This window comes from Aedes aegypti, chromosome 2 (genome assembly GCF_002204515.2).
Source record: "Aedes aegypti strain LVP_AGWG chromosome 2, AaegL5.0 Primary Assembly, whole genome shotgun sequence".
Lineage (NCBI taxonomy): Eukaryota > Metazoa > Arthropoda > Insecta > Diptera > Culicidae > Aedes > Aedes aegypti.
This window is the reverse complement of record NC_035108.1, coordinates 221346539-221371036: the sequence shown is the minus strand read 5'-3', so window position 1 is coordinate 221371036 and position 24498 is coordinate 221346539. Positions and strand designations below refer to the sequence as shown.

Genomic DNA, 24498 nt, shown 5'->3' with positions numbered 1-24498 from the left:
CCCATACAAGAATATCTGGATTAACTACTTGATTCTTGCAACCTGGAGCCTTTGAATGAGTCTCAAAAGAAATATGAGAAGAATTTCTTGCAGGACTGCTAAGAAAAAATCCAGGAAACATTATATTTGGAATCTTCTTCTTCTTCTTGGCATTACGTCCCTACTGGGACAGAGTCTGCTTCTTAACTTCCACAGTTCTTAGCTGAGAGCTTTCTTTGCCAAATTTGCCATTTTCGCATTCGTATATCATGTGGCAAGTACGATGATTCTCTATGCCCAGAGAAGCCCAAGAAATTTCCATTACGAAAAGATACTGAACCGACCGGGAATCGAAACCAGACACCTTCAGCATGGCATTGCTTTGTAGCCGCGGACTCTAACTACTCGGCTAAGGAAGGCCCCAATAGATACTGCCATATGCAAAAATGGCCCATTGCATTGGGCGGGTTAGCTCCCAGCTAATAACTTAAGAAGTGCTGTAGGGTCTAGTTCAGTTGGTACGTAATGCCAAAAAAAATAATAAGATAAGAAAGATTCAAATAGGGCTTAATCAAAAGAAAACCATGAAAAAGTTATAAATGTAGTTGTTGTTTTTACAGTTCGATTTTATTTAGGAACGATAGTACTATTATTATTCATAAAACAAGTAATTAAACCACCTTGTTGGAAGTGTAAACATTGTTAAACTAATCATTTAGATACATTTGCTATTAAATTTGTGCATTTCGTTGATCAAGAATACAATAAAAAGAAACATTTATTTTTCACTTAAGGAATCAATGTTAAAGGCCACTGCAATATATTTATTTACTTGCCGTATTGTTGAATGGTAACATTAATTCTTATTTTTTAAAGCAAAGAGTTCTTAAATTTCTTATTATCTTTAACAATAGCTTCTTAAATTCAATCGTTTTCATGAAAATATAAGCGCTAATGTAGCGGAAGATAAATTAAAACCTGAAATTTTCTCTAGGGATTTCATATTTTAGTTTAATTTTAGAAACTATCGTGGATTAGAACTAAAAGTTTTGCTGTCTTGCGGTAGTTTAGAATTCCAAATGAGGGTTTCAGCTAACTGATCGTTGAAAACTTCTTCCTTTAATATTTTGTCCTGAAAATAAATATTTTGTAGATACGAGTAAAATTGAGCAATTTAGAAAATTACCTTCATTCTCAATTTTTGTCTCGTTTGATTGCAGCTGATAACCAACATGCAAATATGACGCCCAACAGCTGGAAAGCAGCAATAACGAAACCCACCGCTATGAGTACTACTGCATTCTTATCGAAATGCTCCTTCAATTTCATCAAGCACCCATCCTGCGAATAAAAATGAAACAAAATTTAGTGATGACCTTGCTCGAGCACCTACTAAATAACCTCACTCACCTGATAGTAACGGTCCATGAAGAGTGGTGGTGCATTCTTGCAGTCGTTGGTATCGGGGTCAATTAAATCAGGTTTGCAGCAACTGGCTGGCATGGTCTTATTATTATTGTCATACCAATTCTTGGGTCCTTCAATTCCACAGCACATCATCTTCTTATGGACACTATTCCACGCGGTCATGTCAGCTTTGTTACGTCTGGAAATAGACTTCTCCAGCTGCGATTGCAGAGCATTCTGCAGGTCGGATTTAAAAGCCACTGCTGCAATGGCGACGGCTACTTCTATGAGCAATACAATCAACAGGAAAACGGCGAAAGCATTCAGTAGTTTGGGTGATTCTTTTATGGCGCCATAACACCCGAGAGAGGCCACAAGGAAGACAAAGGTTCCAACCACGATCAATACAACGGGAGGCGCCATCAGCTTGTCCTCGACGAAATGTTGGTAGTCATTCACGTCGAGCAGCACTATTATTCCGGCAATTAAAAGCACTAACCCCGATACCTGTAATGGGAAAGAGATTTACGAAGGGGTTAATGACCAATGGAATGACTAAGCCCACGAAATCATTGCAACTGGTTTTCTTTTTTTTGTGAACGAATAAAATGTCCTTTTTAAGTGAATATCAACCACAAGGGTTGTGGTTTATATTAAATGTTTCTTTACATTTGTATTTTGTATCTTAGCTTTATGTGTAAAAGCTAAACTATATGAAACCTGGGCCACACCAAACATACACAATTCGAAAAACATCTTCTTTTACTTCCTGACGTTACGCCCCAACTGGAACTGCTTTTCTGATGAAAAAATTCACAGTTATTTTGAGCCCCGGTTAAGGTCAAATAAAGTGTAACAAGCCTTGCCAAATTTTCAGAGGACTCATACAAAAAACGTACGGACAAATCAATTACAATTATATCTCCAAGCGTCTCATATGCCTCATTGTTGCTAATTTGCTAATACACTACTAGATTTCAAAGCAATGAATATCAGCTGGTTTTTCACTGACATAGCTTAGCTTAGCTTAGACTGACTACACATATCAATGGTTGCCTTCTGTGATTGACCGAGGTCAGTGAAGATGCACAAAGAATCAACTAGAAGTTCGGCTGGGTTTGGCCATAAACTGCTTCAGTGTGCATTAGACCTGTTCACTTTTTCTAAGGTACCCTTGCCACATCAAATTCTGAACTTATTTATCAAAACAAGTTATCTGTCAAAAAATGAGTCAATTTGGTAAAGTTTTAGAGGTGTATCAAATCGATTTTGGGGTTTTTTGGACTTTTTCCCCGAAATGCGTTCCTGAAAACCAGAAAAATCATTGAAAATGATTCGAAAATACCACTAGCCTTTTGCTAACACAATAGTGTATCACTTTGCCCAAGACACTAGGGTGTTTTGACCGCTTCTACATTATGCTTTTAACGTAATTAGTCAAAAAATCTCGAAAAAAGCAATATATTTTTCCAGTTTGCCATATAAATTTCGATAAAAATCTTATTATATTTTGTATCCAGTTCAACTATCTATTTGATCTGAGTGTTACGAACATATCGTTCATACATCATTTTTATGAGAGAATTGATTTTCACTGCGAAATAATTGAAAGTTTATCACTCTATACCCTAAAATCTTATAGGGTTGCCAACACAAATACACTCTATGAAAACCACAGTTACCCATGATTTAGACGTCATGTCTTTGAACCCTACTGTCCATCATCATCGGCTCAAAATAGAGTTGATGGTAAGGTTTGGGTCTGGTCTGGTTTGGGTGGGTCAAATTTCTTCAATTACAAAAACAAAGATAAAAGGAAAGGGTTTTTTTGGGAAAAAAAAAGTAAAACATAAATAGTTTGTAAATAAGAGTTCATGCCGACACTCTTAGTGACGAACCATTCATAGTTTGTTGAAAAATCATATTGCCATTTCAACGTTGAACGATTAAATGTGGTCATACAAATTTTACAGATTTCAAATAAAAACATGAAACGAGCACACCAATTGATACTTGACTGAGCAGCCATAATCCACTTTCAGCTTCACGTAACGTTACAATCCGACAACACAATAAAAAAACTCTTGCTTGCTCGGGCTCTTCAACTAGCTACGGTTTTTCAACTAGCTACGGTTTTTCACTGACATAGCTGAAAAAGTATCAGCATACTCTTTGCATATAAGTACATATTGTGATACTTTCCTTAATGAATATCAATTATCAATTAAAAGGACTGAGTTTTATTGTTTAAAAATTACAAGTCAACATGGCTGCCAAAACGATGGGCTACTTAGCCTTAATGGTAATGGCAAACGCGTTCTTGGATTGTTAGACTGTCAAACTCCAACAAGTTGAAATTTTCCGTGCGCTGCTAACACATTTCTGTAAAAGATTTTAAATAAGTAGCTTAGCACGAAATACGCAATGAATTACGCCATTAAGTAAATCTCCCTAATGTTACTATAGGTACATGGGTTCCTTAAGTGGCCTAAGCAATATTTCAAACATAAAAATGACTTTACGCAGTTTTCATATTTTTCGTACAAAACAATGACAAAAAGCTTTCAGAATACGTAAAAGTAATACCGCTTGCCTAATTATTCGTTTTCTTTTTACAATTATTTGTTCTTAGCTAATCGGCTATTGGGGACTCGTAAGTTAGTTTAGTTTAGTAGTTTAGTTCGTACAACGAGGTTTTGTCTTATGGAACCTACTCATAAGAAATACATTCTTACTATTTAGAGATATTGTGCTTTTAAAGTTAGCGAAGCATATTATTGATTTATATGATTCATAACACTGCGGAACACGTTTTTGTCTCAAGCATCAAAATACCGCTATTTATTTAAGGCGAAGTAGGCCGTCATTGAAATTTGTACGCGTCGTTGATGATTATTGTTAATTAATCTCACGATTTCGAATCAAAGAAAAAGAGTTAGTTTTGCACTGACATGCCTGATAAAGTATCAGCATACTTTATGCATGTTAGCGCGTACAGTGATACTTTTTTCAAGTCAATATAAACTGTCAAGGCTGAGTTTTATCACTTGGAAATGCAAGCTGAAAAGTCATCATTGTTGCCAAAACGAATGACGGGCTACTTAGCCTTAAGGGTTGCTGAATCTATTGCCGTTTTCAAAAATATCGCAGCACGTCTAGTTTTTTTTTAGATATTCGCAGTTGAAAATGCAAAATTTTACTATTTCAACCAACTTGCATGCAAGTTTGCCAGCTTGTACGCATTTCTTTTTTATTAATTTGCCACACCATTCAAACTTCATGTGTAAAACAATACTTAGTTCATAATATTTTCGATGTTAGAAAGTTATTTTTTGGTGTTTTAGAAAAGTTTTATATTTTGCCATATAAGTGAAATGAAGAATTTGGTATGAAGACTGCAAGCAGCGACCCAAAATCTACTAGAGATACATAATTTGATTCTTGAGACACGAAAATATGCCATTTTTGTTAAGCTGTGTAATCAGGCCAAAATGTGTGCAAGGGCTTCCAACAATTCCTTGGAGTTTAAGCATATGATTCTACATGCATAAATGGACGTACAGTGAAACCTCCATGACTCGATATTGAAGGGACCATCGACTCATGGAAATATCGAGTCATAGAACAGCAATCCTTTGGAAACCTGTTTCAAGGGACCATCATAGCAACCATGAAATTTTGTTTCTAATATGGTTCCATGAGTCGATATCGAGTCATGGAATATCGACTCATAGAGGTATCACTGTATTCATAACTTCTAAGTACCGTAAAATGGAATAACTGAATGAAAATGGTGATCGACATGACGGTCTTCGCGTTTTTTGGCAAATTGTTTAAGACATTCTGAAGAAAAGAAATGCTTTCCATTTAATCGGAGAAATTTGTCACCCTTTATTTATGTCGGTTCTTGCACTTGAAACAATGTTGAAACAATGACAGTATTGATATCCTTTTCACCAAAGTATCGGCCAAACACCACATATTATTTGATCTGGAGAATGATACGGTATCACTGCCCAAGTAACAATTTTAGTTTTACGAATTACTTCCAGGGTGCTATAGATAAACGCCCATATAACCACGGTCAAGGCAATGGTGCCTTCGTCGCATCCCCCAAAACCTCTTGTAGATTAGAACGTAACTAGTTGGCCCACTCTGAAAGAGGCTATGAAGTGTATATTTGTGTCACACGAATAAAGCAAAATAGCATTTGGGTAGCTATTTTGATGCCACCTGTTCTGGATGAATGTCGCTTCATCTTGAAAATGGTTTTATCATAACGTCAATCTTTTTTTTTTTTTTAAAGCACTCTGTGCTCGTGGCCACTACTGTGCCGGAATAGTTGATCTGTAGCTTCTTCTTTATCGATACAGATCTATTTTCAACATATCTATATTTACATCTTACTTTCACTCTCTCCTACTCTTTTACTCTCAAGCAGGTAGGAGAGAGCTCTGCTGTTAGTGAGGCTAGCTGCCTGCGAAGAGGGTCAGTTTGTCTCAGTCACCATCTGATACTGACGGAGGATGGATGTGCTTCCCAAAGCACGGTCCTCCGTGAGGCGTCTTCTGGTGGCTGAACGGTTTTTTTTGTGGAGGGGCTGGGTATCGAACCCATGACCTTCCGCTTATGAAGCGAAAGCGTAACCTCAAGGCTACAGACCCCCCAAACGTCGATATTGCCGGATTTATTTCAACGTGAACAAAACAAAATAAGATTGAAAACACGGCTGTGATAGTTTATTTCGTAGTGCTTTTTATTTGAAGTGATTTATTTGGATACAGTGCCCAAATGTTTAGTGCCGAGTGAGATTTACTGTGAAATGTGATGAGAAAGAAGTAAATTTGCCTGTGCCCCCTTTGAAAGTGGCATATTTCTAGTTATTTAGCATTTGCTAAAATAAACCGCAGGTGAAGAATTGAACATTTCTTGGTTTGATTGGGCAGTAATTGTGCTTTAAATTATATTCAGTCAGTTTAATCATCACACCATAGCATCTGATGAGCGAATTCATGGAGATAATATGATTTGAAAAAGTGAAATTGTGGCAACCGGAGTGAAATTAATATGGCGGAACCATAATTTATAGAGTGCCATCGACAAATGCTGTTTTGTTATCATAAATACATAAATAAGGGCAAATGATTCGGCATTTGTGGATGTAAAATTGTCTGAATAAATGCTGATTGAGGATGATTCAGCTTTTTTTTCAATTTTTATGGTAACTAAGCAGCATTTAACAAAGTTTGATAGTTCGGGAGTGCTGTTTCGAAGAATATACGCAAAAAAATGAAAACGCCTATCAGTTTTGCATTTTCTCATTAGGAATAAGTGTTCCTTGTAATAACGCAACGTTAGGGACGTTATATTGGTGTGGTAAGTATTCAATTTGCAATGCAAATAGTGTTTTCGCATCTTATGAGCCCCAATACTGATTTGGGAGGTATAAATTAAGTAAGTCATCAGAAACCAAGTGAAAGTTATGCAGCTTAAATGCAGCTTTCATTACAAAAAGCTGTATTATATGAGTCTTTTATCATAGCCGTAACAAATAAGGGTCGTTCATCCACGGCAAGCAGTTGAAATAAGGTATTGTATGCTGCAATAAAGCAGGTTTTGTAGCCACAAAATTTTGACTTTATGTTTAGGCTCTAAAAAGTTTTGAGAACAGCCAAGAGCCGAATTAGCAAATACCATCTTTTGGCAACGTTAACATTTCGGTCGTCGCGCGAAATTTTGTAACGCGAGTAGTCGCGCGTTGTACTTTGTACAACACCCTTGGTTTTGTGTATATCCCAGGGGTCTGACCACTTAAAAAGATGTCGTCTTCGGCAAAATTATTCAGTAACTCAAGGGCTATCATTATTTTAGCCAAGGAATTCGAGATTTTGCAACTAGGCGGCGCTAGTGAGCATGAAACTTTTGTTTTGCAGATCTCATGATCCTGATCACTTAGAAAGATGGCGTCTTCGGCAAAGTTGTTCGGTAACTCAAGGACTATCATTGTTCGAGCTAGTTGATTCAAAATTTTGCCACCAGGCGGCGCTAGTGAGCATTGAACATTTGTTTCGCAAATATCTCTGGAGCCTGATAACTTAGAAAGATGGCGTCTTCGGTAGAGTTGTACTGTAGATCAAATTCTTTCTTTGTTTAATCCTTGAAGTTCGAGATTTTGTAAAATAATGATAGTCCCTGAGCTTTTAAACAACTTTGCCGAAGGTGCCTGTCTAAAAAGTCAAGATCCTGCAGTATCCGTCAAACAAAAATTTGATGCTCACTAGCACCGCCTGGTGGCAAAATATCCCATTTCTTGGATCAAATAATGATAGCCCTTGAACCACTGAACAAATTTGCCGAAGACACTATCTTTCTAAGTAGTCAGACTCCAGAGATATCTGCAAACAAAAGTTTCATGCTCGCTAGCGCCGCCTAGTGGCAAAATTTTGAATCAACTAGCTCGAACAATGATAGTTCTTAACTTACTAAACAACTTTACCAAAGACGCCATCCTTCTAAAAAAAACAAAAGTAAAACTTCCATGCCCACTAGTGCCACCTAGCGGCAAATTCCGAATTAAAGGAGGTACCATCAGATAGCGCTTCACCTCCAGAACAACTTTGCTAAAGACCCCAAGTTTCTAAATTATCTGGATTTTGAGATATACCGATTTCAAACTGTGGTTTACTCAAACCGCATTATAAAGTGCCATACTGTGAATAAAAACTGTCGAGTATTGGTTTTAAGATGATTCTTGAGGAATACATTTTGGTTTGGTGTCAATAGATATCTTTGTTGCAAAATGCTAGCATATAAATCACAACTGTTGTACAAAGTACAACAGCGCGACAGCCCGAAGGTTAAATGTCGCCTCTAAGTATTATAGCAATAACGTAACTGTCATAAAACATTAATAAATCCACACGAAAGCCAAGTTGCTGCGGAATTGTTACTTGGGTGGTGCAATAAGCTTGCAATTTTTGCACAAAATCACGACGAGAACAGCAGTTACACTTTCATTCACTTAGTTTTCAAACATTAATTATATTCATCTGGATACCAATGCACCATATCCCATGATTTCAATGCAGCATCTTGGCCAAGGACGCGCATTGGTTAAAACTGAATTGCAACGGCACTAATTCGGCAAATAATTACGCAATGCATTGTCCAACATAAGATCGATCAAATAAAACATAACACTGGTTCGGTGCTCCTTGCGAATTGCCTTTTAAAATAGCGATAAACGAATATTTTACAGCGATCTGCCTGAATTTTTTTTTCAACTTCACCCGCGATGACTTACTTTGAGCGTGTTTGGAAACAGACTTGACTATTTTTTTTTTTTGCATGGCACTGTCATCGGCAATCATGTAAATTTACGCTTCAAAAAGCTTGAAATTGAGTCATTCGCTAAACCTTTCTAGCTTGAAACATCTAAATCTGAAGTCGTTCAATTTATTGCTGATATTGCTTTAAAAATAGGTTATCAAGCAATTAGATTTTATGATACATCGTATAAAACATGAAATTAAGTCTACTTTCCGTTTGAGTCGATGAATAATTAAGTGTTATAAGGTTTACGTCACACGTAAAATTCATTATTTTTAAGAGTGTATAAGACATTTTATCTCAAACGGAAGTTAACATTATGAATTAGTTAGATTTACAACAGAGCTTTCATTTGAGCTAAAAATTTCTCATATCGGGCTATTGCTGTAGACGCAACAATCATTTATGCCAAGGTTGAGACAAAAAGGTTGGGCAGGTCTACTCTAAGTAATTCATTCGGTTTTGTTCGACACAGTGGCGCAAACAAGGAAGGGTTTTGGGGGTCAACCGTGAAACAAGTATTTATCGAGCAACGAACTCATGTTCCGTAACCGGTCGTTTGAGAACGTCACGACCCATTGGAAGCCCGCACTATAGAAATCTTAGCCAGCACGTCGTTGGCGAGTAATGTGATCTCGGGCAAATAGAAAGCGTTGTGTTTGGATGGGCATCTAATTCTTCCGAAAGAGGTACGCCTTGCGAAAGAGGACCACGCTGAGCTGAAATCGAATTCAGGTTAACGTCCATGAGTCCTCTCGTGGTGTAGGAGTAACGCGCCCTATCTAGTGAACAGGAAGTCAGTTCGATTCTACCGAGATGACGTGTAACTTTTGCGCAAACTTCACAACAATTTGTCCATTTAATCCAATTGAAAAGTATACGTAATGTTTAGTTTTTCGGTAGTTGTTAAACTTCCACACGGCTGGTTAACCACGAATCATAATTAATTAAAACAAGTAGTTTAATAGGTTTATAAATCCCTCTTGTAGATCTGGAGACTATATTCAGGAGCTTAGGCCAAGTATCACCAAACATATGTATTAATATTACACAGTTTAAACACGTCTCAACCAATCAAGAAAGCAAAAGTTGATAACAAATCACATTATACCTACTAAACTTATCATTCTCATACAACATTCCCAATAAATGGTTCTCAATCTAAATTTACGAACTTTAAAAAAAAGTAACGGTTATTAAATTTACGTTGAAAGAGACATCTTAAATTAAGGTTTTAGTGTAAATATTTTTTTGCAATCATGAGTTTATTAATAAGACCAATTTAAATAAAGTTTTCGACAAAATCCGCGATTAAAATTGAGTTTTTGATTAATAAATGCGTATTAACCCACCATCTCTTGCAAAGAATTTTCCAGCCGATCAAAAAAGCTTTGTGAATCGTAGTAGTGCTTGTAGCCTAATTGGCATTACGTCCTCACTGGGACAGTGCCTGCTTCTCAGCTCTGCAGTGTTCTTACGAGCATTTCTCCCGTTATTAACTGAGTGCTTTCTTTGCCAAAGTTGACATTTTCTCATACATATACCGTGTAGCTGCGGACTATAACCACTTGGGTAAGGAAGGCCCCGAAGTATTCTATTTTTCAAGATGAAAAATTTGATGTATAAATCTGAGCCAAGGAAATATATGCAATCTGTACCTTACGCAAATACAGATATATTTTAAGTATTATCATGGAACATGCTATGCTGTTAGAACCAGCATGCTGTAGCCGTAACATTTGTCTTCTGCCTACCGTGGTTACTGTTGTCGTCCTAGTTTACATATCGCCGGAATTTCCCATCAACTTTTCTCAGCCCTTTGCCCAACACCAGTAAGAATGTAATCATAAAACCATTATTTCCTTTCTGTGAAGGACATTGCCACCTTTAGAAATAGGAGCACGATGCTTATCTTGACATGTAATTATTTCTCGAAACGTGTGGGTGAACGAAGAAAGGTAATCATACAAATGCGCCAAAAGCCATTGAACTAGTTGTCGTGAAAATTATCAATACACACCAGCAGCATAGGCACTGGGTACATGTAGGCAGCTCCGGAGAAAGTGAGTGACATCATTAAGAGGGTGGAGGGTAATAAACGATTCTAACATTTCATGGTTCGTGAATGGTGTCACCGAAGCCGTGCGATCTTAATGGATGTGAAGTGCGTATGAACTCTGTTGGTCAACAAGCGGATGTAATGCAGGATTGTGTACTTAAATATATGTCATTGACATGTTGTATTCAATATAGATAGAACACGTTCGAAAATGTTTCAGCGCAGTAAAACTAGGACATTTATTGATTAAGCTTAATAAGACAAATACAAAATTATAGGCTGGAAGAGAAGTTTACTAACGTTTGCATTTGTAGTAACACAATACAGTGGTCAACATTTCCTGGTTTTGGTCTTTAATATGAATACAATTTCGTGAGCTGTATTATTTGGTAATATTTGGATATGTTTTTGTCAAAAACTCCATTTCGTAAAACGGTATACAATCCGGGTTGGCGAATAACTGGTACATGGCACAATGGTCGAAAAATAAGTTTGACCAAAACTAATTCTATCGCCTTAATCGATGAAATATGTAATCGGAATATGTTATTTGGCATTTTTATTGTTTCAGAAGGGGTTATTCACATGTAACATAATTTTTTAAAAAAGTTTTTATTTATTATTAAAATGCTATCAAACTTCACGGTGTCTTTGTGGAGCAACTTTATCACAAAAAAATAGGTAAGTCTGAAATTTCAAACTAAAAACAGTTAGATTTTTCTCTTTCATTTGCGACCAAAATCAAAATAATCGGTCGGAGGGTCCAGAATATATTTTTTTTAATTTTGTGTGAAGTGTTTATGGATATGTGTTGTTGTACCGACGCACATTGCGTGAAACGTATGGAGGTACGGGACAAACTGCAAGATCAAACCATTTGAATATCTTGGCATGGAAATTAAAGTTGTTCTTGGTCAAAAGAGCCGTAATAAGCATAAATGACATATGATATACGCATAATCGCAAAACTGTCTCAAGCATCATTTAAATTATTTTCCACGAAAAACCTTGAAAATCGTACTTAAATTGGTCATAATGATGTGAGAAGTTATTAGGAAATATTTCTCGCAAAACTTATGATCTCGTCCTAAGGTGAAGCTGCATCGAAGTCAAACCTCGAATTTTCAAGCGCAAAAATCTAGAGAACCTGACAACCTTTTGCGTTGAACATTGTATTAATTGGCGCCAGCGAGTGACCAGTGAGTTACCAGTTGTCTGTTTCTCTACACGACAACGCGGATCTGCTCAAATCTGAGTTGTTTCAACGCAAAACCGTAGTTGAGCCTAATAACCCAAATTTGGCTAAATTTCCAAGGCCTCCATTAAGTACTTTGCCTTTGAAGCCATAAGAAAAATTTACTTAAATTTGCTTTGATTCAACGCTAAATTGAATTCATTCAACCCAAGCTTGAGAATAATGCATTTACCCTAATTTGGCTTATTGGGCCAAATTACCCCCATTAGGTAGGTGTAGCTCTCTCTATTTTTGACAACATTGGTGGGGAAGAGAATAGAGAGAGAGAATACTGAGAGATTTTGGGTTGAGAGAATAATAGATATACTTAATTTTGGGTAAAGTCAACTAAAAAATTAGGTGAAATTTTTCCGTGTAGACTTCTGCTTTTGAAAATTCGAGGTTTGGCTTCTATGTATCTTCACCCTAAAAACCATTGGTAACCGAATGTGTAGCTCGTTATTATTAAGCAGATAAACGGACCAAAATTAAAACTATCACCGCTGGGAGACAGAGGAGGATCTTCTCTTTATCGTAGCATTGTGGAATAAGGTGTAAATCCATTCGTTTGCTCAGTAACTACAAGCTACACACCTATGACTTTTAGGGCGAGATCATAAATTATGCGAGATTTTTCTCTTTACTCGTAGATACAAAAGTGACTTATACACCTTTCAAACAACACAATTTCAGTTATTCGAATTGACTAGTAGAGAGCTTCGCATGTGATAAACCTTGCTATAAGGCATGTAACATACTCGCCCCATGGTGCTGAAAAATACACGTTTCGAGTAAAAAAAGCTATTTTTTGAAACTTGCTATGTTATCTTAATTTATTTGCAATGGCAATCATTTGAATTTGCATAAATCTTTGAGATCTAATATTTAATTTAGATTTTACCGGATGTGGCCAGTCGGACATAATGCCCTGGAGAACCGGCTATAGATTTGTTAGATATTAAACCGTTTCAATGCTCGAAATGTAGATACCAAACATATAAGTTCACAAAATTGTGTTTTCATAAGCTTGGCACAGGTGTATAGATACAAATTGGCCAAATTTGAGACATCTTGAGGACCCTTAAATGAAAAAACCTCGCTTATCGTACACAGCTTCAGCGTGGTGGTTCGAACGGTGGCAAACCGCGCGACGACTGAAGGGTTAAAAAAAAATATGTGTCCGCATTATAGCCGATTCCAGAATCTATCGGTGACTTGAAATTTGCCAACCTCAAGGGGCACAAAAGTACAGCTCCCTTTACACCCGACCTAACCCAGTAACCCACCTGAAACACTCCGAAAACCTGAGCATTTCCGAAATTCTTTGGCCACTTTTAGAAACTAGATACAGTCGACTTTCCACATCTCGATATCTCTCGATGTCGGTGATTGCTTCGGTCCCTTCATTCTGCAAACGTTTTCGCTCCCCATATCTCGATATCCTCCTTATTTCGATATCTCCACATCTCGATGCATTCTTGTTGATTTTTTGTTCCCATTTATCTCTCTTAATGTCGATATGAACATGATCAAAGGTTACTAGACTAGATTTAAGGGATTCAGAACAATTTGGAAACTCGAAATGAAGTTTGTTTGTTTATTATTTTCCTGGTAACGGAGTGATTTTCAATCTAGTGTTCATTTAGTTAATGTTCTTTGTCACGATCTCTCCCTATCTCGATGGTCCCTTCGATATCGATATGTGGAGAGGCGACTGTATGTGTACGGGTATAACATAAAAGTATTGAAATCCGGTATGTAATCACTTTCAGTTTTAGTTTTTTTCACTCAGGCCTATACGGGTTAAAACCATGTGGTGGAAAATTCATTTACATCGGTCTTTTAATAACTTAGATCAAGTCGTTCTTTGAATTGGCACCCTCAATGTAAAAGTGCTAATGATCTTCTATTTTTAGCCTACAGTGGCGCCTGCAACGTCAGAGGAATTGATGTTGCATTTAAAACAAGTTCACAGTAGACCAAATATACCCCTGCATCTACACCAGTTTATGCGGGAAGGTATAGGGGTAAGGTAATTTTATGGCAGAGATGCTTTCTTTTGACACTGCCTATGTATCAGGCGTAAGGAAAGACGTGCCCTAATGATGGAAGAATGGAAGCGTAAGGAAACGCTTTCTTTTCCATCTCTGGTTCTAGCGATTGCTATAAATGGATAGTTTTAAGTGTGATGGATTAGGAGCTGAGAAGAAGCAAGTGAAAGATACAAATACAAAGTACGAGGAAAGGAACATGTCTGGGATCAAACCTATGACCTTCTGCTTTTGATGCAGAAGCGGTAGCCATTAGACCACCAACCCTGTCATTTACCATGATGGTCAAAAATAATGAAAAGAATAAGTATTTTTAGACAATGATATAAACATTATGATGATATCTCGTAACAAAACAAGTTGGCTGAAACTGGCGATACAAGACTAGAATAATATTTTTCCATAGTTTCTTTAAATATGATGTTAAATGCAATTTCAAATTATGATTGATTTCGATCAAGCTTGAGTGTCTCCATACCTTTTTAAATTAAGTCCATTTTAATTAAGTTCATATATAAGACGATACGACGTATATCTGTCGTGTTAGGAACACTTATAATTTCTAAGAAATGTATTTATATTTTGAAGATATGTTATTCCAGACAAGCATTGCTATATCTAACAGATTTTTTCTTCCAATATAGCATCTTGTTTGGATCATGATTTCTCTATTTTTCAAAGATGTCCGGTATTTGATGCTGTCCGGTGTTTGAGAATTTCTTCGTTTTTAACAACACTGTGTCCACAAACTAAAATATCTGAAATATTTTGGAGATTTGTTCGAAAAAATGTTGCTGTGCATATTTTTAAATGTGATCGTTTCAAAGATTTAAGCTTTAGGAAGTGCGGAATGAAATTTAATACAGGAGATTCTTAAAGAAACACCTGAATATTCTCTACACAACATACACTCCCGTGCATAAGTTTGGGTTCACCCCCTAAAAAACATGCAAAAGTGTTCAGTCCATATCTCTGTGGTTACACGTCCAATTCAAACTCTTTAAGCCGCATTCGAAAGGCAAAGAGTTATTCTTACTTCGTATGTATTTTTCCAAAAACATTCTTTGAACTTTGTATACTAAATTTGTACTTTAAGTTGTGACATTTCTCAAAAAACACACTGAAAAAACATTACTAATTTTCTCAGCATTGGATCGACCAAAACTTTAAAACAAGGTGTCATTAGAATCGAAATCTTATATTCTTTAAAGAGCACTCATGAAATTTTTGCGGAAAAATCTGAAAACTATTCATAATCAATGAAACAGTCAGTCAAGTTATCGTGCAAAAGTTTGGGTTCACCCCTCAGTATGGTGTATCGTGCAAAAGTTTGGGTTCACCTGAACTTACTTAAATCTGTTAAATCTCAAACCAATCATGTACGTGCCATTATTTGCGCTCAAAAAAGCTTTAAACTATTAAAATCGGTTGAAAAATGGCAGAGATATTGACAAAAATTATGTGCGTGCGGCTCAGGTGAACCCAAACTTTTGCACGATTTGCACCATACTGAGGGGTGAACCCAAACTTTTGCACGATAACTTGACTGACTGTTTAATTGATTTTGAATACTTTCCAGGTTTTTCCGCCAAAATTTCGTGGGGTCTCTTCAAAGAATATAAGATTACGATTCAAATGACGCTTTGATTTAAAATTTTGGTCGACCCAATGCTGAGGAAATAAGATATGATTTTTCAGTGTGTTTTTTGAAAAATGTAACAACTTTAAGTAGAAATTTAGTATACAAAATTCAAAAAATGTTTTTGGAAAAATACATACGAAGTAAGAATAACTCTTTGCCATTCGAATGCGGCTTGAAGAGCTTCTTTTGGACGTGTAATCACAGAGATATGGACAGAACACTTTTGTATGTTTTTGGGGGGGTGAACCCAAACTTTTGCACGGGAGTGTATGTTACCTTTTTAAAAGATGTACAAATGCTTATTGTAAATTCAAGTCATTTCAACTTTTTCATTATTTCTGGTTTGAATTGCGTCAAAGCACATACACTTAGAAGGAATCGTGTAAATTTAACAATTAATTTAAATCAACCGAGCTTTATGACGCAAATATGAAGGTTCAAGTGACGCAATTTTCCGTTACATTGACACTATTCATGTTCGAATCACAAATGTTTTCAGTCGTCTAAGACTCAATTTTCACTCCCGAACATTTTTTTGATTTTTTTTTTACTAAATTTTTACTTAAAGTTATAGGGTGTCTTAGAAAGTATGGGCATGACTTTGATAACGAGAATAACAATACTTTTCCAAACAAATACATATTTTTATATTTTTGTATTTTTCCTTAGGGCATTTTAAATGCTGTTTGTGAAAGTTTTGTGTGTTAAAATATCCTTTTACATAGAAATATTTGATTTTAGAAAATCCATTCTAATCCAGCCAGCACAGACTCTACTTTTGTGTTTTGTTGGAACTTAACTAGTTATGAATGTTTTTATCTATATCCTTCGCTGTGATGAGTTCAAGTTCACTGTATCTAAGATGTTCAACAAGAATGTTTGTTTAAAATCTTATTCGCCTTTGCTTGGAAACATTTGATAAAATGGAAAAATTCTAAAAAGTCGCTTGTTTTTCTTTCTTCATGAGATAACTTCACGAAATCATAGGCTTTAAGGTATTTCAAATATCCATACTTTTGGATAGGCAACAAAAAAGAAAATAGATTTTTGCATGTTTTAACAGATATATAAAGACTTGGTTTTGACCCTATTAAAAATCGATCACTGCTGAAACCGGATTTTTAATTTCTTTTCAAATTTATTCTTAACTTTATAATTTACAATAAAATAAGTGATAGACTGATCATTTATCGTATCGGCAATGATAAATATATTTTATTAAGTTTTTAATTGTACGTACTCTATGACGTAGCACAACTTTCGTACAACAAAGTCGTTCGATTTGTGCAAAACTAAGAGCAGCTTCCAGAAACGTAACACCATCAACAAACAGATTGCGAAAAAATCGCCCAAAATTCATAACCTGCTCTTGATAAGTGCAAGGATAAAATATGTGAAAATCGGATTTTTATTTGCACTAGTCTCCAAATGGCAGTATGGTAAAGTCGTGCCCATACTTTCTAGGACACCCTATAGGACATTTTTCAAAAAAATAAAACACACCTAAAAACATGGCTGATTTCCTCAGCATTGGATCCACTAAAATTTTAAATCAATGTGTCATTAGAATCTTTATCTTATATTCTTTGAAGAGCACTTACGAAATTTTGTCAGAAAAATCTGAAAACTGTTCAAAATCAATAAAACAGCCATTCAAGTCACCGTGCAAAAGTTTGAGTTCACTTGAGCCGCACGCAAGCTCTGCCATTTTTCAACCGATTTCAATAGTTCATAGCCTTTTCAAAGGTTAATAATGGAGCGTGTATGAGTGGTTTGAAATTTCACAGAATTTTTGCGTTTTAGGTAAGTTCATGTGAACCCAAAGTTTTGCACGATGACTTGAATAACTGTTTCTTTGATTTTGAATAGTTTTCAGATTTGTCTGCCAAAAATTTGTGAGTGCTTTTCATAGAATTAAAGATTACTATTCGAATGACACATTGATTTAAAAATCTGGTCGATCCAATGCAGAGGAAATTAGCCATGATCGTTAGGTGTGTTTTTTGAAAAATGTCTTAAATTTAATTAAAAAATTATTATACAAAACTTTTTTTGGTTTGGGTGAAACCAAACTTTTGCACGGGAGTGTACATGGAATACGTATTATTCAGTGTAAAACAATAATATTTTCGTTGTTTTTTAAAGTACAGTATGAAATTACCAATACTATAAATATGGGTCATTCCATACCAAGTGTCTACAAAAGTACAAACGAGTATTCGAACATCGCTCAATTCAACTCAATTTAGGTCAAACGTTCATTCACTTGATGTGTGTAAAAGGCAACATGTTTATGCATTTGGACTAGTGCTTATATTCTTCAATTTAAAGTATCAAAACCATTTGACATGGAAAAATGGCCTTCGGCAATATTGAATAAAATTGTTTGAAGTTGCATAAAATTGTTATTTTTTTTTTCGATACAGTGATGCGCCACATTAATTTACTTGAAGTTTTAATATTTTAAATCGTTTTTTTCGTCGAATGAGCATTTTTGGTCCCGTTAGTCACGATGGAAATTGAAGCTCAATATACTTAGCGCAGCTCCTCATACAATTTCAAACAAAAGTTCAAAAACTCTTCTTTTTTATATCTAATAGTTTCGAAGATATAAATTGAAGAATGCAACCAAAATCATGGGTTTTGCCAAATTTAGAACTAATGTACACATTAGAATGGTTCAAAATTTAAAAATATTTGAATATCCAATCTCCCATATCTTTCTTATTGTCCATTCCATAAATGAATCAGTGAAATTTTCAGCTTTTTCAGTGGCGATTTAAAGGTGGACAAAGACAACGAAATTTCAATATGGGATGGTAAATTTGTACCGTAAAGCGGGGTATCTTTGATAATGCGAGTAACTTTGATAGTGCGTTACCCACCACATACTAAACGAAATATCATAATTTCTGATAATCGGTTAAGCAAATCGAATGCAGCTAGAGAATATTACTGTGACACTACATGTAAGAGCTGTTTTCATTTGAATCAAACATTTAGGCTTTATATACGAATATTAAAACTTAATACGATTTTAGCATTTTCCAAAAGCTTACAAACAATCTGTTCTAGTTTGTTCTGAATAGTTGGTCACTTATCTTATCTTAGGTATGCAATGCCCTATACATGCTACGTAATGCATTCAATTTTGTTCGATTTATACTCCATTATCAAAGTAACCCCAAAACAGAAAATCGACTTTCGATGGACCAATTCACGAGTTCACTACTTGAGCGGTGCCGTGTTATTTATGTGACCATAGTAACCGGTGAATTCGGCACCGCTCAATGGATCAGTGCACGAGTTCACTAATTTGACGTTTGAGCGGTGCCGTATTCATTAGTTGCCATGGCCACACAAATAACACGTCACCGCTAAAACGTCAAATAGTGCACCCGTGCAAAGGTCCATAGTCAAATTAATGAGTGCGTGCACTAACCCATTATATGAAAAAATGTACATTTATACAAAATAAATCTTTTGGCAATCTATAAACTGCAATGAAAAGCAAGGATGCCAGTACTTGTTTTAAAAAATATAAAATATAATTCTTTGAAACAGCATGCATAAATATTCAAGTTTTCTTAGAAAAAACTATCAAAGTTATCCCAGTATACGATACTTACATTCCAGTACTAACGTGTTTATAGCATGTTTCAAAATTTATTCGTAGTAATTTACATATAACCCACATCGTCTTTGGGCCACTTTTAAATCACCACCTAGAAAGTTGAAAATTTCACAGAGCACTATTTTCATGCTAAGTATGGTAAGAAAGATGCAATTGGAACCTTAATCATTTTTAATTTTGTACCGCACTAATGACACACATAAAATAAATAAATATTCAATCAAAATGTTGTTGAAATCGGTGATGGTCGATTATACGTGCTTTGGCTATGTATAGAATGACCATATCCACTTTTAAGGAGTGTGCAGAAATAGTTTATTTCTACAAAAACCTTTAAATTATTGCGAATTGATTTTTTTTAATGTTGATTTAAAATAAAAACATGTAATTCGATCAAAATAAAAATAAATGATTTCCGACCCAGAAAGCTGTTTGCATGCCACTTGTAAACGTTCACTTGTAAAATGCAAAGGGTGATTGCAGAAATATATTTTAAGTTTGTTTTTCAAGGCTTTCGAAATAACAAATTTCTTATTTCTATAATGGCATGCAAAGTATAAGCTCTCGTTACTGTTATAATCCACGAACTGTTCTCTTACCGCAAATATGAGATTGAAGACAAACAATAAATATTTGATCGTTGTAGTCCCACAGGAGCCCATTCTTGCTCTGATGTTATCCAAAAATTTTGATTTCATTTTGCAGCAGGTTTTCACAACGTTTGTCTTCAACGGTTATCTGCTCTACTGGGAATCACTTTCACTTATCCTTTCTTTCACAAAAAATCACTTCACTCCTTAGAGACCACTTTTCGACAAATCCTTTCGAGTGCCCGGAGCGGACTGAATCAATGTTGGCTGGCGTGCGGTCATTTGAATATACCACCTTTTCATTATATACATATCAGAGGGCTTTCCAGTACATTTATGCTGCCAAGCCAGCACCTGGTATGTCCTGAATAGAAAATATCCCCCATCCCCCTTAGAACAAACCCTCAACGGCAGGTCAAGCACGCTGACCGGTCACTTGATGTGCCACTTTTCCATGTGTTTGCGTGGAGGATACCATGCGCACGATTTCCTCGGAAAAGCTGAAAACCACGCAACCATCGCGGTTTGTGCTTCCATTACGGAAACCTCCATAGTCCGATATCGCGTTTGGCTTGGGAGCTGGCTGGAGGTTGAATCGTTATGTATTTACTTTTGATCTACATTTATGTCCACTTTTGGACTCCTATGGCGTGTGGTGCTTTGCCTAGCTGTTGACGAAAGCTTTGTGGTGGATATTTATATTGGACTAACTCAGAGTTTAGAAGCCATCGAAGGCTTTTGTACATGCAACATTAGACAAAAGCACATAAATCATAAAGGTCTGGCTTTGCGACACATAAATCTGGCAAAGTATTTTTTTATAAACCAAAAAATGCTTGGATACTTTGATAAGCGCTTAAATTTTATTAACAAATCTCAGAAATTTTGGTTTAAAAGCCAATATGTAAGGTTTTTGAAACAACAAGTTAGAAGGTTTTTAGTTAAAGTATTATATCAAATAAATCAATGTTCCATTGATTTTTAAAGCTTTTGATGAGGTTTCTTACATATTTCCCATAATTTTAATTTTGAAACACCCCATCAAATTCCAACCTTAATCTGGAACCACCAACAAATACAAAAATATTGATGCAAAAATCAGAAATATAACTCATTGTGATTATTCCTAAATCAATCGTACGATGGCAAAACTAGAGAATTTTACAACTTTGATGTCGCCACCCAGTACTATAAGATTAACGATTCATTGCTTCCCATTAACTTCGAAACTGAAAAAAAGTGTTACTAAATTGAATTATGCAAAAGTGTTACTCTGCAACTCAATGCCCACGGTTATATTTATATTATTTATAACTCATTTGCAACCAATTTAAACTCATAAACAACTCATTCATAACTAATTGATAACTCATTTACAACTTCTATACAACTCATTCACAAGCCATTTAAAATGTATTTAAAATTCATTTAAAACCCATTCACAACACATTTACTGCATATTAACAACTTGCTTACAACTCATTTATAACTCACGTACAACTGATAAACAACATTCTCACAAATCAACTAAAACTCATAAGCCTATGCATGCCAGAAATTTTTTTTTTTCAAGTTTACCATGAGAGAGAGCGAGACAGCACCTACACACGGCACACAGTAAAAGTCAAATGAACAAAAGAATTTAAGTTACGTACACGGCAACGATCTACTCAAATATTTGTTGTTTCAACGCAAAATCGTAGTTGAGCCCAATAACCCAAATTTGGCGAAATTTCCAAGGCCTCCATTAGGTAGTTTGCCTTTAAAGCCATAAGAAAAATTTACCTAAATTTGGTTTGATTCAACGCAAAATTGAGTTCATTCAACTCAAGCTTGAGAATAATGCATTTACCCTAATTTGGCTTATTGGACCAAACTACCCCCATTGGGTAGGTAAAGCTCTCTCTATTTTTGACAACATAGCGGAAAAACTATCGTCTGTATCATGAAAAATTTTAGAAAAAATATTTTTTGTTTCATCAATCCATACTCTAACTTTTGTCCATAGACACCAAAGTGGTATCTTCTACCGTTAAGGCGATATAACTGAAAAACCGATGACCACCCGCACGCTTCCCATAGGAAAATGTGTTCTATTGTGGGCCTCATAACCGTGCGCTAACGGCGGCATTAATTTACACACATTGTAAGTGTAATGCAGTGAACCATCCTTCCCTTTCCGGTCAGCAGAACTTTTCGTCAATCGGAGCACTCGCCATTGGTCTGTTGGGTGTTTTGTGTGCCCATTATTAGCATTGTTATTTAGTTTTAAAGCTAACAGGAAATTTCCTTTCGATTTCACTAAAAAACGTTTGTTGTACGATGCATAGTTCAGGAGATATGATTTTTAAAGCTCGAGGTATATAGGGAAATCGTGAAAATTCATCTAGAGTTTTCCGGGAAAATAAGCCACTATATATTTTTTGAATTTTATTTTTGGTCATGTATCCACGAGCTCTACCTCTGGTGAATAAATTAGGTAAAATGTTTCTTCCGTGTACAATGGCTCATTTCTGATACCTCGTAAATTCTCACGATCAGTATCATAAGGGCGTTAATGCAGTGATCGATTTCTTTTTATCGATTTTCTTCTTAGCTAATTCTGTGTTGTTTTTTTTTCATAAGGGCTTATCTGCATTCATCGATTTCTCTTCATCGTTGCTCTCTTTGCGCTATTGCAGAAAACTGATTCTCTTTTCATACCATATTTTTGTGCTGTAGGATGAAGAGTCACTATATCTTGCTTCATTAACAAGAAATATCACAAATTTATCTAATCGAGCGAAGTTATTAGCGAAAGAGAGAATCGATGAAGAGAAATGGCTCATGACAGAAAGGCCCCATTGAAATATCAGCACAGAATTACTTGGCCGGGCGACTGTTCTCGGCTGCTATTTTTGACTTCATCCTTCTTCTTACTGCACCATAAGATGCAAAGAAAAATCGATGAAGAGAAATCGATTACTGCAGTCACGCCCTTATGATACTGAACGCGAGAATTGTTTGCCAAATCTCGGTATCGCTCGCCGAGATCTCGATGAAAAATTTATTTTGTTAATGTCAGTGAAATAAAATGAGAGTGCTTGTGACTCCTATGATTTTTGGTTCATAGGCAAAGAGAGTTAAGAAAAAAAAAATGTTTTTAGTAACATAGATTTTGAGTGCAGTCAAAGGTTTCTATTTTTGCTCAAACATTTATCCTGCAATTTTACTAAAAAAAATAATGACGAAAAAAGTAAAAAATGTTTCATTAAACAACAGGCGCCATCCACAAATTATGTAACGCCTTAGGGGGAGTAGGCTCAAGCGTTACGGCCCATACAATAAATTAAAACAAAAAGCGTTACGGACGAGGGGGAGGGCGCCGAAAATTTCCAAATTTTAGCGTTACGTAATCAATGGATGCCGCCACATTGCAGAAAGAAGTTTTATCAAAGTATGAAACTGATCTAGGTTAGCTACAACCTAGCTAGATCAAAACCAACAGATCAAAACGTAGTGCAATTTATTCACAAATACTTTGTCGAAGATACCAAACCTCTAGCATGAATATCCAGAGTAATCCTCATGATCTAGGGTCGTTAAGATCTGAGAAACCTAAAATAATTACATTTGCGGAATGTTTGGCACGATTCTCGTGCAGCTTGCAGCACGTGTTTGCAAAAAAAAAATGTACTTGTTTTATTGCTTTTGGGGAAAGGAGATTGGGCAAAAATGTATGGAGTTTGGTCCCGGAATGTACACGGATGACTGATATATCATTTGTAAGATCTAAATGTGACAAGAAAAGGTTTGTCATGCGGCCAAAAATATTCGTCATGGGAGAAAAAAGTTATGTGTGCTGGATTGATGTAAAAAGGGGTATGCTCTGGACAGTTTTTCATTAAATAATATTTTCTTGCGCAAATGTTATGAATTCGTGCGTATGTATGTGCATGTTTTTATTTGAATTGTAAATATCTCAGAAATGTAGTTATTTGACACATATTTCAGGAGGTTTTGAGTTGTTGCAATGTGAATACTTAAAACATACGGAGATAAAAACAAATAAAGATATAGGTATGTGCGTTAAAGAAACACATCACTTTAGGTAACAGTTGAACACAAATATCAAATCGTATTATCCTATTTCAGTGTTCTAGCAATAATAATCATTCCAGAGCTGCATGACACACTTCAACCGGGAACAACTATCATTGTGATGAACGACATGCAAAAACAAGAGATCGGATGGTAGTCGATCAACAAAAGAATGTGCATGTTGAGGATCAACGGTCGATCAACGGCACTGATGATGACAAAGACACAGCTGGAACGCTAGTAGGACCTCCACCCAAGCTTCCCAAGATCATTATAGGGATTAGAACACCAAGGTGAGGAATTGAGATGGACAACTGGGAAGATCAGTGCTCTCCGACTGGCGAACATGAATGTTCTACGGTTGATTGTTTTGCCGTTTCCAAGAATATGGTCATTAGTATAACTTACATGTGTGATAACATTTAAACTGTGATTAAAACTTCCTGTCGTTAACGACGAACAGTACAGACGTCCGCCTCAGCATGACCTTCAG

General features: G+C 35.8%; 1 protein-coding gene across 1 annotated transcript; it reads right to left on the bottom strand.

The window, feature by feature from the left end:
• Positions 1-773: 773 nt before the first annotated feature.
• Positions 774-20198, bottom strand: LOC5567694 (23 kDa integral membrane protein). Its single transcript, XM_001651805.2, has 4 exons — positions 19935-20198; positions 1390-1893; positions 1166-1320; positions 774-1111 (listed from the first exon to the last, which is right to left on the bottom strand). The coding sequence occupies exons 1-3, from the start codon at positions 20031-20033 to the stop codon at positions 1174-1176; spliced, it is 750 nt and encodes a 249-aa protein (XP_001651855.1). The 5' UTR covers positions 20034-20198; the 3' UTR covers positions 774-1111; positions 1166-1173.
• Positions 20199-24498: the final 4300 nt, after the last annotated feature.

Bases quoted from the DNA above. Each gene is read 5' to 3' on its own strand.
- LOC5567694 (XM_001651805.2), bottom strand. From the start codon at position 20,033: ATGAAATCAAAATTTTTGGATAACATCAGAGCAAGAATGGGCTCCTGT. The intron at 1,894-19,934 runs GTAAGAGAACAG...TTCCCATTACAG, and splicing joins TCTTCAATCTCATATTTGCG to GTATCGGGGTTAGTGCTTTT. The intron at 1,321-1,389 runs GTGAGTGAGGTT...TTTTATTCGCAG, and splicing joins TCATGGACCGTTACTATCAG to GATGGGTGCTTGATGAAATT.